The 18,510-nt window shown below is 41.6% G+C and overlaps 1 protein-coding gene across 10 annotated transcripts in view; it reads right to left on the bottom strand.

The window, feature by feature from the left end:
- Positions 1–18,510, bottom strand: part of NELL1 (neural EGFL like 1) — a 435,745-nt gene that overhangs the window by 225,870 nt on the left and 191,365 nt on the right. For 9 of the 10 annotated variants that reach the window (XM_065592563.1, XM_065592572.1, XM_065592571.1 and 6 more), the window contains exon 13: positions 17,907–18,032. The exons of the other annotated variant lie outside the window; for it this stretch is intronic. In XM_065592563.1, the coding sequence (XP_065448635.1) occupies positions 17,907–18,032 (126 nt within the window). The remainder of the gene's footprint in view (positions 1–17,906; positions 18,033–18,510) is intronic. 10 annotated transcript variants of the gene reach the window in all.

Here is an 18,510-nt window from a genome sequence, read left to right on the forward strand (position 1 = left end):
ATCAAATATTTGTATATATGCACAACTGTAATTTGAGAAGGTAATACAAAGGGTACAGAAATGTAAAAAGAATCTGGTCCAAAATTCATGAGCTCTGTGAAGATTAAAAAAAAAAAACTGCAGCCTTAAATTGCCAAGTGAGGATTTAATTGAAGAATATAAAATAAATGGTTTAGATAAGGTCAGCCCAAGGTACTATTTTCCAGAGAATGCGGAAAGAAAAGACATAAATGGAAATTAAAGGAAACAAAGTCAGAGTAGATATCAGAAGAAGGACCTTTCCGTGCACAGAATTATTACATGTGCAGAGCTGTCTCCCAGGAAAGTGTACACAGGCAGGAATCATTCAAGAAACAATTAGACAAAATCCTTAGGGACTGGAGAATTTTATTTTTTGTAAAGAAGCTTTGATGTGCCAAATTGAATGAATGTTTTTTCATGTTCATTCTCAGAGCAGAAATGTATTTCTAGTTTTGATGCCTTATTAAAGAATGTCTCAATTTTGACAGCTTCTGTGCGGAGGGCTGTTTGTGTTCTCTCCCATAAGCCGGATAGAAAAGAAAACTACTGTATTAAAAGACTAAAATATTAGTAGTTTTAGGTCCAACTGTCAACAGAGTTAATGTCCATAATCACTGTTTAAAGCTGTTTAGTTTTCTGACCTTCGTAACACAGAGAAACCAGAGACAGTCAAAAAGTCTGGGAGTATTCAGATTCTGTGTTCTGTTTGGTCCTATTGTAGAGGAAATCTCTTGGATCCCCCATTTCATGGAGTTCAAAGGATCAGATCGAGTGTTCCAGTTCAGGCACAGAAACTAGATTAGAAAAGGAGTCTGTGAAAGGGGGGGGGGGGAGAAAGAGTATATTCTGATAACTCTTCTTTTGAGCTTTCTCCAGTTCCTGAGCCAACATTCCATTACTTAGGTTAAGCCCAAGCTGACCTTACCTTCAGAGTCCTATTTTCACCAGTGCATTGAGTACTAGTTACACTGCCTTCAAATGAAAACAATCCTTTAATGGACCTGATCTGCAAGGTACAAAGTGTCTCTGGAGAGGTGCTGATAGCCCTCAACCCATATTCAAATCTAGGAGAGTGAGTGCACTTATGTCTACACTGCAGCTGAAAGTGAGCCTACCAGCCTGGTAGACAGTCTCATCCTAGCAGGTTGAGCTCAGGTGACTATCCAGAGACCCCCTTCAGAGCTACAACATCCACACTGCTATTTTTAGCAGGCTAATGCAAGCCCTGCTATCATGAGTCTCTCTGCCTGGGCTGGAGACTCATTCCCAGCTGCAATGTAGACATACTTATTTGTTGTTCAGCACCTTGCAAGTTAAAGCCCCACTTGCATGTGTACATGTGGGGTAAATTCCATCTGTGCAGAGGGTTAGCATGAGGATTGTGCACCACTGAAGTCCTATAGCATCTCTCGAGGGGGCCTCATGATCTTTTCTTTGACATAAGCGGTTCACATTGTTATGCTGGCCCTCTGAATAGGCGTGAATTTGATCTGCACTGTGTATTAAAATCACTAAAGTTTTTGTTGCAGCACCACTCACACCATAGGAAAGCTCATTTTTTTGTTAACCTAAATGTATTACCCCAAGCCATCTGTTGCTGGAAAACCTACATAACTGTGACGGGTTATACCGGGTACGCAAAATTGATTCACCAATGTCCTTCAAGAGCTGTCTGAATATACTGATGTGCCAAGCACATTAAATCAAGTACTTAACCTTCATGCAGCATTAGTTTCCATACCTTGCTGTACTTTGTTAGCCTGTTTTAAATTCAAGATCTCAGGTAAAATCAGCTAGGACACTAAACTTTCCGTCAGAATAGGAAATTCAGAACCTAAAAGGATTGAACTTCATGAAGTATTTTAAGTAAAATAAATACCCTTATGAACCTTGGAAATAATCAGATAAGAGCTTCACATTTCAAACTGATTAGAAATTCATTTTGTCAGTGAATTAATTTGTCCTTTTTCTCTAGTACAAAAACAAAACCCAGAAAGGGTAATAACTGCCCTTGTTCCTGAACCCAATTTATTGATGCTGAGAGATAATCTAATGGTACAGATTATTTTATTAAAAATAATCAGTCTAACCGCAACTAATCAAATGTACCTTGTTAAACTTAGACTTGTTCCCAGAATTTGATCTAAAAGGAAGCTAAATAAGCAACCACAACTTGGTTTTCAGCTGTGCATCATCAACCCAGCCTATGTTTTTGCACATGCAACTTGACCATATTTTTAGCTGCATCTGCAGTTATTACCTAAGTTAGTACTTACACATCAAACTTCCTCATCTGAAGCCACATGCATGCAAAAATAAGTCTACCTGCCATATATTTGCACTAATAATTCACTGCAAAGGCAAAAATGTGCATACATGCATCTGTGGATGCAAAATTTGCAAAAAAGATGGCATTTTTGAAAACCTGGCCCCTGCATATTTTTAAATGTTAGAACTTTTATTCATGGTAACATTACATGAGGCAATTTTTCTCCTTTTCTGATTTTCTCAAATTTCATAAAAATCTTGGATTATGGTCTTTTCAGATAACTTTGTTTAACCATTCTGTTCTATCCAGCTACTTCAAAGCTATACTCCTTTGGCATAAGGAATCTGAGTTGCCAATTTCTAACCATCATCATCAACCATGTTTCAGCTATGGAAACTTAATCCTCAAAACCAGTGATGCTTTGTGGCATCCCAGGAAAGAAGCGGTCCACTCTGTTACTGTCATCATAAAACATAGTGTTTCATGTATTTTCTTGAAGTGCCAACAACCAAAGGAAAAAATGTAAACTACACCCCATTGTATATCCTTAGGCCTGGTCTACACTAGGCGTTTATGTCGAAGTTAGCGCCGTTACATCGAATTAACCCTGCACCCGTCCACACCGCGAAGCTATTTAGTTCGACATAGAGGTCTCTTTAATTCGACTTCTGTACTCCTCCCCGACGAGGGGAGTAGTGCTAAATTCGACATGGCCATGTCGAATTAGGCTAGGTGTGGATGGAAATCGACGCTAATAGCTCCGGGAGCTATCCCACAGTGCACCACTCTGTTGACGCTCTGGACAGCAGTACGAGCTCGGATGCTCTGACCAGCCACACAGGAAAAGCCCCGGGAAAATTTGAATTTGAATTCCTTTTCCTGTCTGGCCAGTTTGAATCTCATTTCCTGTCTGGACATCGTGGCGAGCTCAGCAGCACTGGCAACGATGCAGAGCTCTCCAGCAGTGATGGCCGTGCAATCTCAGAATAGAAAGAGGGCCCCAGCATGGACTGATCGGGAAGTCTTGGATCTGATCGCTGTGTGGGGCGATGAGTCCGTGCTTTCCGAGCTGCGCTCCAAGAAACGGAATGCAAAGATCTACGAGAAGATCTCTAAAGACATGTCAGAGAGAGGATACAGCCGGGATGCAACGCAGTGCCGCGTGAAAATCAAGGAGCTGAGACAAGGCTACCAGAAGACCAAAGAGGCAAACGGACGCTCCGGATCCCATCCCCAGACATCCCGTTTCTACGAGGCACTGCATTCCATCCTAGGTGCGGCCGCCACCACTACCCCACCACTGACCGTGGACTCTGAGGATGGGATATTGTCCACGGCCGGTTCCTCGGACATGTTAGCGGACGGGGAAGATGAGGAAGGAGATGAGGAGGACGAGGCAGTCGACAGCGCTCACAACGCTGATTTCCCCAACAGCCAGGATCTCTTCATCACCCTTACAGAGATCCCCTACTAACCGTCCCCAGCCGTTACCCCGGACACAGAATCTGTGGAAGGATCAGCCAGTAAGTGTTGTAAACATCTAAACATTTATTTTTAACAGAACAGGAATATTAACAATAACAAAAATGGGTTTCTCATGATTAGTTTGCCCTAGGCGCTTAACGGTTCAGTCATGGGCAGTGCAACTATTGAAAAAAAATCTAACAATGTCCGGTTTTGCATGATTGTCCTGCCCAAGCCGCTCTACTGTTTTGTCACTGCTAGTGCAGCTAGAGTAAAATGCGGTCTATATGTCCGGGGATAGAGCAGAAATCCTCCTGTGACATCTCGATGAAGCTCTCCTGGAGGTAATTGGAAAGCCGTTGCATCAGGTTCCTGGGGACAGCGGCCTTATTGGGTCCTCCGTAGTATGACACGTTGCCATGCCACGAGACAATCAAGTACTCAGGAATCATTGCTCTGCACAGCAGGGCGGCATACGGCCCTGGTCTTTGGAGGCTTTCCCGGAGCATTCTCTCTTTCTCGCTGTCAGAGATCCTCATGAGGGTGATGTCGCTCATGGTGACCTGCTTTGAATTAGGTAGGGGAATGTTAGTGTTGGGACTGCTTGCCCGTTCCTTTACAGAACTGTAACCGCTGGTTTGCAGCCACGCGGTGGAGGCGGGAGAGGGGCAGCCTACAGGGATCATTCCCGGGGACAGCCGCGAGGGGGTGGGACAGGGGCAGAGTTCCTGCTTGCCGGATTGCTGGCAGCAGGGACTGACATTGCTTTCAATGTGAAAGGAGGCCATTTCTAATATTAAAGTTTTAAGCTGCCACAAGTCTACGGCTTACCATGTCTGCCTGCAACAGAAATTCCGTTGTCCTGCCCCGCTTCTCAAATGTGCTGTGCAAGACCCCAGGCACTGAATGCGAAGGCCAAGAATTCGACCTTGTGCTGAGTGCACATGTGATAGGTGCTGTGCATGGTCTTGTTCACAGAGAAAGACTATGTTCTTTGTTCACAACTACATTTACCTTTCTGAGGAATTCACTCCCTTTTTCCCATTCCCACAGCCACATCTGCGACTGTCTCACAACCTAGCCTGGCATCACACTCCCAGAGGCTAGCGCAGATTAGACGTAGGAAGAAGAGGACGCGGGAGGACATGTTCTCGGAGCTTATGGCCTGCTCCCGAGCCCAGGCAGCACAGCAGACCCAGTGGCGGGAGAACTTGTCCCAAATGCACCAAGCAAACATGGATCGGGAGGAGAGGTGGCGGCAGGAAGACCAGCAGGCGATTCAAATGCTGCTTGGACTACTGAGGGAGCAAACGGACACGCTCCGGCGCCTTGTGGATGTTCTGCAGGAACGGAGGCAGGAGGACAGAGCCCCGCTGCAGTCTCTCTCTAACCGCCCTCCCCCGCCACCAAGTCCCATACCCACCTCACCCAAAGTCCAAAGAAGGAGGGGCGGCAGAGTCCGTGCTAACTCTCACTCCACCCCTGCAGAGAGCTCTAGTAGCAGAAGGCTCTCATTCCCCAAAATTTGACAAGTTCTTTCCTTCCCACCTGACACAAGCCCCCGTCCAAGTTTCACCTCCCAGTTCCATGTGTAGTTGATAATAAAAAATATGTTTATGTTAACTACTGTTTCCATCATGTTCTTTTGGAGGAGGAGGGGAAAGGGGGTTGGTAATTGGACAGGACAGTCACCTTTGGCAGGGTACATAGGCGGGGGCAGGTACAGCAGCAGGGCACATACACAGTGCAGTGACTAGTTACCCTGGTCAGTCTGTGAGGTGGTTTTCATGTTATGTGGTGGGGGGTGGGTTGCTCTGTGACTTTGTGGCGGGGGAGGGCAGTTACAGATCTTAAGCGGCGGTCCTTATGCAGGATCACAGAGCCACGCAGCAGGAGATCTGTAACCGTCCTCCCCCTGCCACAAAGTCACATAGCCCCCCCATACACACAGTCCCGATCAGGAGGGGTGACAGGCTCCGTTGAAACAACCAGCCCACCACAGCGGAGCCTGTCAATCCTTGAGTTTAGAAGCTTCATTTGCGTCACTACACTACACCCGCTCCCCACCACAGTCTGCGTCCCAGTTTAAAAAAATTCCCGCGAAAACAGTAATAAAGAAAATGGTGTTCATTAACAAAGTAGAACTGATTTTATTTCGAAACATGTGTTGGAAGGGGGTGAAGGGGGTATGTAACTGGAGAGGATAGTCAACATTAACTGGGTAAAGAAACGGGGGCAGGTTCAGCTTCTCTGTACACAAACTTAAAAGTCACAGGTTACCCTGCTCACTCAGGAACCTAGCTTTCAAAGCCTCCCGGATGCACAGCGCGTCCCGCTGGTCTCTTCTAATCGCCCGGCTGTCTGGCTGTGCGTAATCAGAAGCCAGGCTATTTGCCTCAACCTCCCACCCCGCCATAAAGGTCTCCCCCTTGCTCTCACAGAGATTGTGGAGCACACAGCAAGCTGCTATAACAATGGGGATATTGGTTTCGCTGAGATCACAGCGAGTCAGTAAGCTTCTCCATCTCCCCTTGAGACGGCCAAAAGCACACTCCACCACCATTCTGCACTTGCTCAGCCGGTAGTTGAAGAGTTCTTTTTCACTGTCCAGGGCGCCAGTATAGGGCTTCATGAGCCAGGGCATTAGCAGGTAGGCTGGGTCCCCGAGGATGACTATAGGCATCTCCACATCCCCAACAGTTATTTTGTGGTCCGGGAAGTAAATACCTTGCTGCAGCCGTCTAAACAGACCAGAGTTCCTGAAAACACGAGCGTCATGAACCTTGCCCGGCCATCCGACGTAGATGTTGGTAAAACGTCCCCTGTGGTCCACCAGTGCTTGCAGCACCATGGAAAAGTAGCCCTTTCTGTTAATGTACTGGCTGGCCTGGTGGTCCGGTGCCAGGATAGGGATGTGAGTTCCATCTATGGCCCCACCGCAGTTTGGGAATCCCATCGCTGCGAAGCCATCTATGATCGCCTCCACGTTTCCCAGGGTCACTACCTTTGGCAGCAGTACATCAACGATTGCCTTGGCTACTTGCATCACAACAACCCCCACGGTAGATTTGCCCACGCCAAACTGGTTCGCGACTGACCGGTAGCTGTCTGGCGTTGCAAGCTTCCAGAGGGCTATGGCCACTCGCTTCTGGACAGTCAGGGCTGCTCGCATCCGGGCGTCATTGCGCTTCAGGGCAGGGGACAGCAACTCACAAAGTTCAAGGAAAGTTCCCTTCCGCATGCGAAAGTTTCGCAGCCACTGGGATTCATCCCAGACCTGCAGCACTATGCGGTCCCACCACTCAGTGCTTGTTTCCCGTGCCCAGAACCGCCGTTCCACGGCATCAACATGACCCATTGCCACCGTAATGTCCTCGGCGCTGGGTCCCATGCTTTCTGAGAGGTCTGTGCTACTCTCAGACTTCAGGCCCTCACCGCGGTGCCGTAGCCTCCTCGCCTGACTTATCTGCATCTGCCTCAGGGAAAGGTGGATGATAAGCTGCGAGGCGTTGAGAGCGGCCACAACTGCAGCGATGGTCGCAGCATGCTCCATGTTCGCAGTGCTGTGGCGTCCGCGCTGTCACTGACTAGAAAAGTGCGCGAACTGATTTCCCGCCGGCGCTTTCAGGGAGGGAGGGCGGGAGCGATGGACGGATGACGACAGTTACCCAAAAGCACCCTGGACACATTTTTTTTACCCAGAAGGCATTTGCGGCTCCACCCAGAATTCCAATGGGCAGCGGTGACTGCGGGAACTGTGGGACAGCTGCCCACAGTGCACCGCTTCCAATGTCGATGCTTTCCCCGTTACTGTGGACTCACAAAGTCGAATTACTGTCCTTAGTGTGGACACACACGTTCGACTTTGCAATATCGATTCCAAAAATTCGATTTAAGTAAAATCGAACTACGCTCGTAGTGTAGACATACCCTCAGAGATCAAACAATTCAGTTTTAAGACCCATGATTTCTGTTTGTGATAAGAGTGTTCATATTGTCTGCGTTCTTAATTCAAATAAATCAACTGTACATTTTACAACTGGGATGGGGCTGTTTTGTTTTGTATTTCTTTAAATCCTGGATAGAGATATCAGAAATATTTGTGAACATCAAATATGTATTTTCTAAGGGAGAAAATAAGTATGAAAGAAAAAGCAACATTAATGTAAGCTTTCTTCATAGGTCTGCCAAGTGGATCTAATTTCAGGATTGCTAATGATTTCAGTGCAATAAAGCTATGATCTCTGTCCAGTCCTTAGGGGATAGATGTCCATATCACAACTGCCCAAAAGGAGACCCTCTAACTGGCAATATCAACTCAGAGACAAAGGCCATAATCCAGCCCCAATTAATTTTTATTATTTTAAATAAAGCCATTGGCTAAGATTGTAAGATTTTTTTTTAAGCATAAATGGAATTGTTTCATAGATTCCTACAAGCATGTAGATCCCGAAGCACCAGTATAGAATATTAGCTGGTTTTGTGCTCAGCTATTTTCCTTGCTATGAAAATAAATACTATGAAGTTTAGAATTGCGGCAGGAGTCTCACAGCTATTTAGTTGAAATGTGACTGCATTTTGAGCATCTTTGCTTTTTGCACAGGCACGTTTACAGCAGGAGTAAAACATTGATTTTTTTTTGAAGTTAGATTAGACATCTTTCAGTGAAAGGATATCTTCAGTGCTCGAAAAGAAACCACTGAAAGTTCCAACGACAGGGCTCTTTCTCCCTGCTTCTGGCACACAAGTTTGTGTGTATCATTTCTTTTCTAGTATAGAAAAAAAACTCAGAAATAGAGGGATTGCAAATTGGTTTAGTATGTTGCCTATCCGACAGAAGATTCAACATCTGAGATATTTCTAAAAGGTAAAAAATAAACAAATTAAATACAAACAAACTTTCAGGCCTTACTAAAATACAGCCTAATTGAGCAAGAAAAGGAATCCATGTTTTCCTCTTTGTAATCTACCTTTTAGCACAAATACACTTTCAGAAATTGCTATCTTAATTTTGAGAAGCACATAGTAGGTCAAATGAATTTGCTCTTTGCTCAAAACAGCTCTTTAGTGCCACTAGATTGGAAAAATAAAGTTATTCTGTCACTGCATAGCACCATTCAAGTCAGTCAGCTCTCCCTACACCCACTCTTTTCCTTTACCTGTGGCTCTGTTTTCCAGCCATTACCCATCTCTGATACTTCCTTCCAGGAGAACAAAGTTCAACTACTGGCCGAAGCTAGTGAGTATCCCAGTCACTAACTGGATCTTAACCCCAATTTGAGCTGCTGTTCATAAAACTGAACTTTACTGGAAAATTACTGACACAAAAAGAAAAATATAAATAAATAAATCCAATTGACTACAAGAAGGATTTGCAAGACAGGATCAGGCCATTGTTGTCCGCAGTCTAGTCCCCTTTCTCTGACAATGGTTAGCAACAGACACTTTGTAGAAAGGTGTAAAACCCCAGCTATGGATTTTTTTTTATTAAAAGTAATAATATTCCTATAAAGAAAGTTTCATCCCAACTACTTTCTGTCCAGAAGCATTGCTAGGAGGCAAAAAGCTCATGTTACAAACTACCCACATGGCAGAACAAAACCTCTCTCTCTCTCTCTCAGCCCAAAGGCTGTCTGTCTTATGCCCCAAGTAAATCTGCCTGTTAGCCAAAGCTCTTCCACATTAAAAGGGAAGATGGATTTTTTCCCAAAAAGATTTAACAAGTCTTATCTTTCCAGAAAGCAAACTTCACTCATGAAGAGGAACTGGCTGCTTCAGCACCATGTGTCTGTAGGTCACCAGTCTGACTCCAGTCCATCTCAGCAGGGATTACAAGTTTTTCCCTTCTAATGGATGTTGGTGGCCCTATAGGAAATGAGTTTTTTTGGGTCTCAGATCCAGCCCCCATGTCACAAATGCACTCCCACACTGTGCACTAATAGACAGACTCAGGAGACAAGACAAGAACTTCATGGGCCATGAAGACAGAACTACCCTGTATCTCCTAGGGGAAATCCTCCCAGATAAGGCTGAGGCATGCTGGTATAGCAGTTTATGTGAGAAGCATGCCCTGCTGCTTCCCTGTAGATAAACAGAGAGCTTCACTCACTGGAGCTAAAGGAGCAATAAGACCGCATAATTTTTTAACTTGACGTTGACATACATAAGCAAATTTCTTTTAAATACGCAAATTACTTCACTAAATAATTATGTCGTCACAAATGGAGCTGCACAAAACTTGGCAGCTACCAAAACCTAACAAATACTAATTATCCTAGACTGTATCATACATATTTATCTAAATTTTTAGTCTTAATAATTAGAGGGCAACACAGTTTCAAGAAATTTAAATATGTACATTGTTTCAGTCAGGCTGTTCTATAATTAAGTTTTTTAGTAGTATTAGTTATAGTAAATGAATTAGACAAGAAGACTTGAAAGATTAACCAAATATTCTTGATAACCTAGCACTGCCTCCACGTGTATCTCCATTGTGTCTCAAGTTTGAAGTCAGAAATTTACCAGCGAGGCAGATGTCACTGCAACCATAGATTCGGTTTATTTGGCATATATTTCCCACAATAGTGAAAGGCTTTGAGAACAAACAACAAGCCAGTCTGACCTGATAATTTTTAAAGGGAGGAAGACACTGCGCCTGGTGATCAAACTTAGTGAATGGGGTAGGTTGGAAATTAAAGAATATAGAGAGTCATTTAAAGCTTGGAGGATTGGGGCATAACTTCAGATGATTCAAAAAGAAGCTTACAAAATTGTATGGAGAGCATGAGGAGAGAAGGACAAGGGTACAACAATAGATCATGAACAGTGTGTTTACATGTATTTGTGTTGATTTTGTACAGAATGTAAATTCATATGAAATAAATCTCATTGTTGATTCAATTCTTGTAAACATACTTCTAGGTCTTTTCCACCTAGAATTTTTATGGTTTGATTAAATGGAGTCTCCAATGCCATCCCTGCCTCAGTAGGACTATAAGCAAGTTACTCAGTTTTTCTGTGCCTCAACTTCCCCTCTGCAAATTGGAGATTAAAATATGTATTGGCCTCAAAGGAGTGCTGAGAAGCATAATTAATTAATGTTAGTCCACCACTTTCCAGGCCTTAGAAAAAAAGTGATCTGGAAATACAAACAAATTCTTCTTCTTAGTATAGTCATAAATAGAGTTTGGGCACGTGATTACTACTAAGGCCTGATAAAAAGCCAAATGAAGGCAATGGAAAGACTTCCATTGAGCTAATGGGTTTTGGATTAAGCCATCTGAAGTGATTTTATTTATGGTGCCTCCTTTTTCATTTGGCTGGATTTATTCTAAATTGCCTCTGTCTTATGTTGACTTGCCCTGCCGAGCAGATGAATGCTCGCTGGTGATGGCAATGCCCATCAGCATACAGATTTCATGCTGCTAAATTTAACCAACAGCCAATTTAGGGATTCAAACAAATGTAGCTGCATTTTAAAGGTTCCAGGAACGAACTCACATTTTTCTTCACAGTTGTAAGAAAAAGTGCCAACGTGACTGTAAACCAAAATATTGTACCATTTAGCACCAGAAACAAAGTGTTGTCCTTCGCTCCAACACCTGATACAGGGATCTCCAGAAGGAAAGAGACCAGGAAACTAATGTTTGTGTTACATGTATTAGGAAGGCAATGAAGTCACAGTCAGAGAGTTGTTTTTGTAATTATTTAAAAACAGTAAAAACAGGGTACGTATTTCCATTCAGGATGCTCAGGGACTAGTTTTCAAAGTTGAAAATTCAGCATGTGGGATTAGATGTTTAATCTCATGCTGTATATTAGACATTACATTTCACATATTCTGTGTTAACAATAACCCTTACATAAATTTACACTGAAACTTCCTAGACTCCAGTTCTGGTTAAGGAAGAAAGAGTGGCCTGAGACCAGTGACCTGAGGAAGAGTCTGTATAGCTCAAAAGCTTGTCTCTCTCACCAACAGAAGTTGGTACAGTAAAAGATATTATCTCACCCACATTGTCTCATCAGCTTCCAAAAGCATTTAGGACTAAATAGGACTTTTAAGACACATCCCTGAGAAAGGGGAGGTGCATAGCTATACAAACCTAAAGACAGCTTGGGGAGGGACGACAAGAGGGCAATTTCTGTCCTCGGGGTCCCAATACACTGGGGTACTATACAGTTTTTTATATCCTTTATGATATTTCCTCCATACTAAACATTTTCTATGGGTTTTTCCAGATGGGAGAATAATTGTAAAATCTTTGAGGCAGGGATAGTCATTCCCATGAGTACAGTGGGAACCTGATTTGTTTGAGGCCTCTAGTCACTAACACAATACACATTTATAATAAATAAATTGGAGCTGGGTCTATTTCCCAGTCTATAAATGGGAAAAATAGTTCTGTAATAGTCTTTCTGCGCTGTGGTTGGGATTACTTAGTTAATAATTGGATACTCTTTGGAAATTATAAAGCACTAGATAAGTGCCAAATAATATTTTTATCCACAAGAAACATATTTCAATATATCACCAAGGGCGAATGTTTTAAACATCCCCTCTAAATATTTTTGGAAGCTTTTCAACCGATGAACATTTTTGTTTGCTCACTGGCCCAAATTTTAGGCCTTAATTCAGTACATGTCATTTCATTTCTCTCAATTCTTTCATTCTAGACAACCACATTTTTAGTTATGATATGTGTTGGTTTATGCAAATGCACCACACACTGTTCAGACCTTTGCAAATCTGTGCCTTTACACCTAAAATGTTCATGCTTCCTCTTTGAATGGTTATTTAATTCACCAACAAGCTGGGGACGTAATGGGTTTAGCGGAATAGATTTAAGTGATAGTGTTTTCCTTGCAGGAATGGCTGTAGTATCTATTTGTTGCCTGGATTTGAAAATGTCCATTTGAGACCTATTCAACAACACACTGATTCTGGTTAACCGGCTGGTTGTCTGCCCTTTCAGACTGCCGCTTCACCTTTGTGAAAGCTGCTGTATTATTATTATTATTATTTATTATTACTGGGTCAAATACAACACTTCAGGGCTCTGACAGGTAAAGTACAACAGCCATGTTGTAAAGACACTGATTATTGTAAGTGCAAACAATTTCTCCAACTTTTTCTCAAATTATAGGATCAAATTCCTGTAATTTTGAGATACTATTCTGGAGTTTTTGTTCCATCAAAGCCCAGCTTTTTCAGAATTCCAGGTACTTCTGTGCTTTACTCCCATTCTGCTTATTGTCAACATCAAGTAATACAGGAGGCACTGTGATCACTTTGGATAAAGCATTAGATTCAAAATTACATATTACTCCAAATACCACAGAGAACAAATGGGAAAGGGTTTAAGGTATAACCCACAAAAGTCATTAGGTTCTGTTATCTGCTATTGTCTCACCACACTATACCTCAAATTGCAACTTAAGTAACATTTAAATCGTAAGGCTATTTTTTAAACTGTGTTTCTATCAAAAGTCATTTTTTTCACAAGAGGAAAAAATACTAGGGTAAATGATATATTTTGAAAATAACAGTCGCGTTACAGTACACAAGAGTTTGCTGCTTGGAAATATGTAATTTGTTTATGATTCATCGCTTCTGCAAAGCTAAAGAAAAAAAGAAATAATACGAAGAATACAAACCAAAACAAAGACTGACAGGCAATTCTGAGCTAAGTGATGTGGTAACAGTATAAGCTGCGATGATCTCAGTCAAACACTACAATTATATAACATTCACTAAGCAGGAATGAAATCTGAAAGTTTATTCTGTCTATCTAAATTATCAGCAAGTCTATAGCACCCATCACCATGGTATCTACGTGCTAAGTCGGCCCAGGTACAAATACAAAACTCGCTTTTCAAACTTAAAACTGCCAATTTTGCAATGGTTTCAATGCTTGCTATACTCACAGAGCCAAATCTTGAGGCCTTTGTACAGCTTTCATTTAGGTGCAACTACACTGGCTGCAGTGGGAGTTTTGCAAAGACTCCACATTAGATTACATTACAATAATCCATAAACCATGACTTTATGAAGATTTCAGATTTTCCTCCCACCCTGATGAATCCTTTGTCAAATCTAGGTTTACCTTTTCTCTGATAGTCATAGATTTTTATCACCAAAAGGGACTATTATTATAATAAGTTTGATCTCTTGCATAACAGAGGCCCATATTGTGTTAATATGTGCTAGGCCAGACTTCACCCTGCATGCTCTACATATAAATATTATATGTTTAGATATTAGAATTTGAAGACTTCAAAACAGTTGATTCATTCAGCTGATGCAATGGGAGAAGGCAGGTTAGAAGCAATATATTGTGGCACAGAATGATACAGAGAAAGTCACTTATATGATAAGATCTAAAATCTCAAAGGATAGATGCAACCCTTCAAAAATGAAAATACAAGATTCATAACAACACTTTAGGAAAGAAAAGAGTAGTATATATTTGGGAATAACTCCTGTGCCAGTGTATTAGAGCAAGAAAGATCACAGGGGACTTCTTTTCCAATATAAGCAACAGGGCAGAATCTTTTCACAAAAGTAAATATATGGCTAGGAAAAGGCAGCTATTGCATCCACCTGTTTTCTCGAGGTGGCCTGGCTTACCTATTAGATGGCATGGCTATCGCTATCAGCCAGCAGGTTAGTATGCTGTGGTCAACAGCAAGCACTAACTGGCAAATGGTACAGATGGACTGTAAATCTCACACTATGGTGCCACTTTTGGAAGTAGATTTCTCTAGTCAGTAGATTCCAGTAACTGAAGACACAAAGAAGTATTTTTGCTCCCACTTACTGAGTGGGCTGGGACACGATTTAACTTACAGTAGTTAACCAACATGTGAATATAACGAAGTAAGATTGCAAGAAGCTTCTTACTGAGGAATAACTTTTGTTAATAAAGCTGTCTTTCATCAAAAGGCTTAATTAACATACACAACTCACAGCTCCAGGAATAGGAGACTACAAAATATTAACATACCTTTGCTGATGAATGTAGGTCAAGAGCATCACAGGACTGAACAGAATGATGAGAAAATACCCTGGGGCGAACCCCATCACACCAGCTCTTGTACTTATATGAGATCTAAGGCTGTTTAGTGACTCCAATCTACATTATATCATTTTAAAACTGAATGCAGAGTTTGAGATAATCACCACTTGCATTCAGTTTATCATTTTAAATATACAGCTTCATGCCTTAATCGTTAATGTACATCTTGTGATTTTCTGAGCACTTCCTCTGGGGTAGTCAGTGCCTTCAACTCCCATTGATATCAATGGGAATTGATGGTCCTCTGAACTTCACCGAATCTGGCCCAATAACTTCAGTAGCAGTTGAAAGCTCACGGTACTTTGCACAATTGGGCCCTTTGCCAGTTATTCCAGAAGAAGGATGCTACTTACTCTATGCACTAGAACTTCTGCTTTTAGCTCAGTATTATATAAAATAAACTCAGCACTGTTCCCATATCTTGAAAAATAAAATATGAAACCCAGGAAGTTTTATATTGATAAGTCTCTGGGACTAAAGAGACCACGCTTGCTTGCTTGCCTTACACATAAGTGGTACCATTGAAGAAATTCGAATACTCACATACGCAAGGCTCTCAGGATGGGTTCCAAAATACATAATTCACCAAAACCAGAGCTTCCCATTTGCTTTGACTCAGTAACTAGGAATACATTAGATAGCTGAGTAATTGCTGCATTCAATGTTGCTTGTAAAGACATCAGTAGAAGCAACTGATGTCTGGAAGCATAAGCTAAGTATTTGCTACATTTATTTTCTACATTCATATAAGGCAAATACTAAGAAAGGAATATTTCTTCCATTGCGCAATTACTTAATTTAAATACATTTATCATTTTAACTCGCTATTATTTCTAATTATGAACTACCAGTTCAACCAAGCTTCTCCTAAACTATGTGGAATGCATGCTCCCTTTCAGTATTCCTACTCATGATGCCAAAAAATAAATGGTTTTAGCAAGGTAATGAAAACTGCATGGAATATTTGTTCTCACTCATTCCATTATTTCTTACTTTTACAGAGATTTGTGTGTGTCTATGCAGTAAATGATTGTTCACCCATTACTGTCAAGCACTTGTCTTATTACTCCACACTTTTGTTGTAAATCACAAATACTCTGTTTTAAATCATTTCCATGTCTAATGACACTGTCTTGCTGGAATGAAAGGATTATTAGGGAATTAGAAAACTAGTGTCAGACTATCAAAAAGGTTTACCATCATTATAAAAATGATTACCCTATTTGGTGTACAAGGGGTCAGAAGAAAGCACCCTACAAAATTCAATGTCTGACATTTTTCCTGCATGATAGTTTGTAAAAGATCAACGAGAACTCAGGGCTTACTTACAAGGCAGAGAAAGGGCTTTAGAGACACACAAGTGTCTGAAAAAAAATGTCTGTTGAACGTAAATTGTCAAGAAGTGAGGAGGACTTTTCCAAAGCTTCTATAAGCTACCTGGTGCTAGATATAATGATAAGACATGCTGTCATCATGAAATAGATAGTGTCTATGACTTTCCCTAAGGATAATGTGTACATTATAGCATGATTTCTATCCTGGAATAATCACTCTCATATTGAACATTTCTTGGCCATCTTTCTACTTGAGAGAACAGACTGCCCAATATAATATCAAAACCTGGGTTTGTGTCAAGTTTTCTTATTTCTATTTCAGTAAATGTGTCTGATGCTGCCCCTACCATATGAGGCTGTGACACACCAAAATAGTTCTGAACACAGCCTTGATTGAGGGCTCTCATTGAAAGAGGTTATTTCAGGTATGGATAGGACAGAGCACTTCAAGAGACTCTCACATTCTGGAGAAATAGTTTTTCTGATAGTCAGTGAAACCTCCTTCAGATGTGTACATGGAAATAAAGAGTCATCCAAGATCCCCTAAGACTTTTAAGGACTGATTTTGCTGACAGTTATTAAAAAATTATCTATTTCAATGTATAAAACTATTGTATTTGTTCTCTACCCTTGAGTAATCTGCGTCATAGACCTAGAAACAGTGTTAATGCTGGGAGTTCATATTTCTACTAACATTTTCCAGACAGTCAGACAAACAAATGCTTAAGGGCATTATACAGATATGGACACAAATATCACTACATCTAGGATGGTATCTATGTGGTAAACTGATATAATTATATCTTTCTGTCCCAGAATATCTGAGATATCAGATTGTAAAGTCATGATATTTTTATGTATAGTAAAACAATTTTAGGTCATTTTATTTGTTATAGTGATTATAATTTTCTTCTTCCTTTGAGCCCTGTAGTGTTGGACTCATGGCAACTAAGGCCACTGGCTTTACAGCAGAAGGATACAAAATTTAATCTCAGTAAAACTGTCAAACTCGCTAACATTTTTGATTAGTTTATCTGCAGCAAACGTAGCCTCTACAGAATACAGGATTGTGTGGTGTGGAATAAAGGTTTAATCAGTATTCATCTGGTATGACCTATACAATTCACCTACAGCTTCACATCTTTGACCACTGCTCCTTGACTCTGTTCATTAATTCATCTCCTCCATGATTATTTCTGGTGTTTCAAACCACTGAGCAACTCCAAAGAACTGCTAGAGAAACATTTCCTTCTTCCCCTCAGAAACATGTGGAATACCCTCTCCTCTCCCCACCCCAAAAAACATTGCCCTGGTCTGAAGCATGGGATGGATAATTCTCAGCCTTAGTGAAGCGATGGGTGTGTGGAGTAACATCATGGTACCCTTCAAGGCTAGAAACTGGATGCATTATGAGCTTCCCCTACACTCAGTCAGTTCCATTGGACATGCAATGCAGAAGTAAGATGGACAGATGCCATACTGCCATCTTCATTCCTCCCAGGTAGACCACCTAAACTGATGGTGTTAACCATGAACAGTGCCTGAGCTCTTTGGGTCATTCTGTATCTGTCCCCTAAAAGTGTGCAAAGGAAGGAAGGCTCCTTGTGCATTCTCACCCACTTACATACCTGCTCAGGGCCAACTATAATTTGTATTCCAGAGGGGTGATTTGTTAGTGAATTGGTCAGTACACAAGAAATAGAGTACCATGGTGCTCTTACAAAGACTTAAAAAGCTCACCTGTACATGAAAAATCATCTACACGGATGTATCCAGGGACACAGTCACAACGATATGATCCAGGCCGGTTAACACACACTGTATTGGCATGACAATAATGCATCTTCGCAGCGCACTCATCAATATCTGAGGGGGGGTGGGAAAAGAACCAGTCAATTGCACAGTTAAATGCTCACAGTGACTCAATTCTGAAATAAGAGAAGAGAAATTCCAATTACAAGCCCCAGAAGAACCTCAAAAAAGCAACGTCAAACTCTAATACTAGCATAAATTTAGTAGCAAAAGCTTTCTTAAGGTGGAATTAAGGCTGCTGAAACACAATAATGTCGCTCTGCTGTACACTTCCAAACCCTAAAGTTAACTGCTGGAAAACCAGGAAATACTGAATTAAGGTCCTGCCCCATATTTTCTTAGACAATGTTAGCATTACAACAAAAATAATCACAAACTAAAAAGAACCAGGAGATGAATAGTTCAGGTACTGCTTCCCAAACAATACACCCAGACAACTTTAGTTCTGCCCCCATAAAGAAGCTAGAATATGAAGACGCAGTAGCTCCACTTAAAATGATACTTTGTGAACCAAGTCTCACAGTGTATCAGT

Source organism: Chrysemys picta, chromosome 4 (assembly GCF_011386835.1).
Source record: "Chrysemys picta bellii isolate R12L10 chromosome 4, ASM1138683v2, whole genome shotgun sequence".
NCBI classification, from domain to species: domain Eukaryota; kingdom Metazoa; phylum Chordata; order Testudines; family Emydidae; genus Chrysemys; species Chrysemys picta.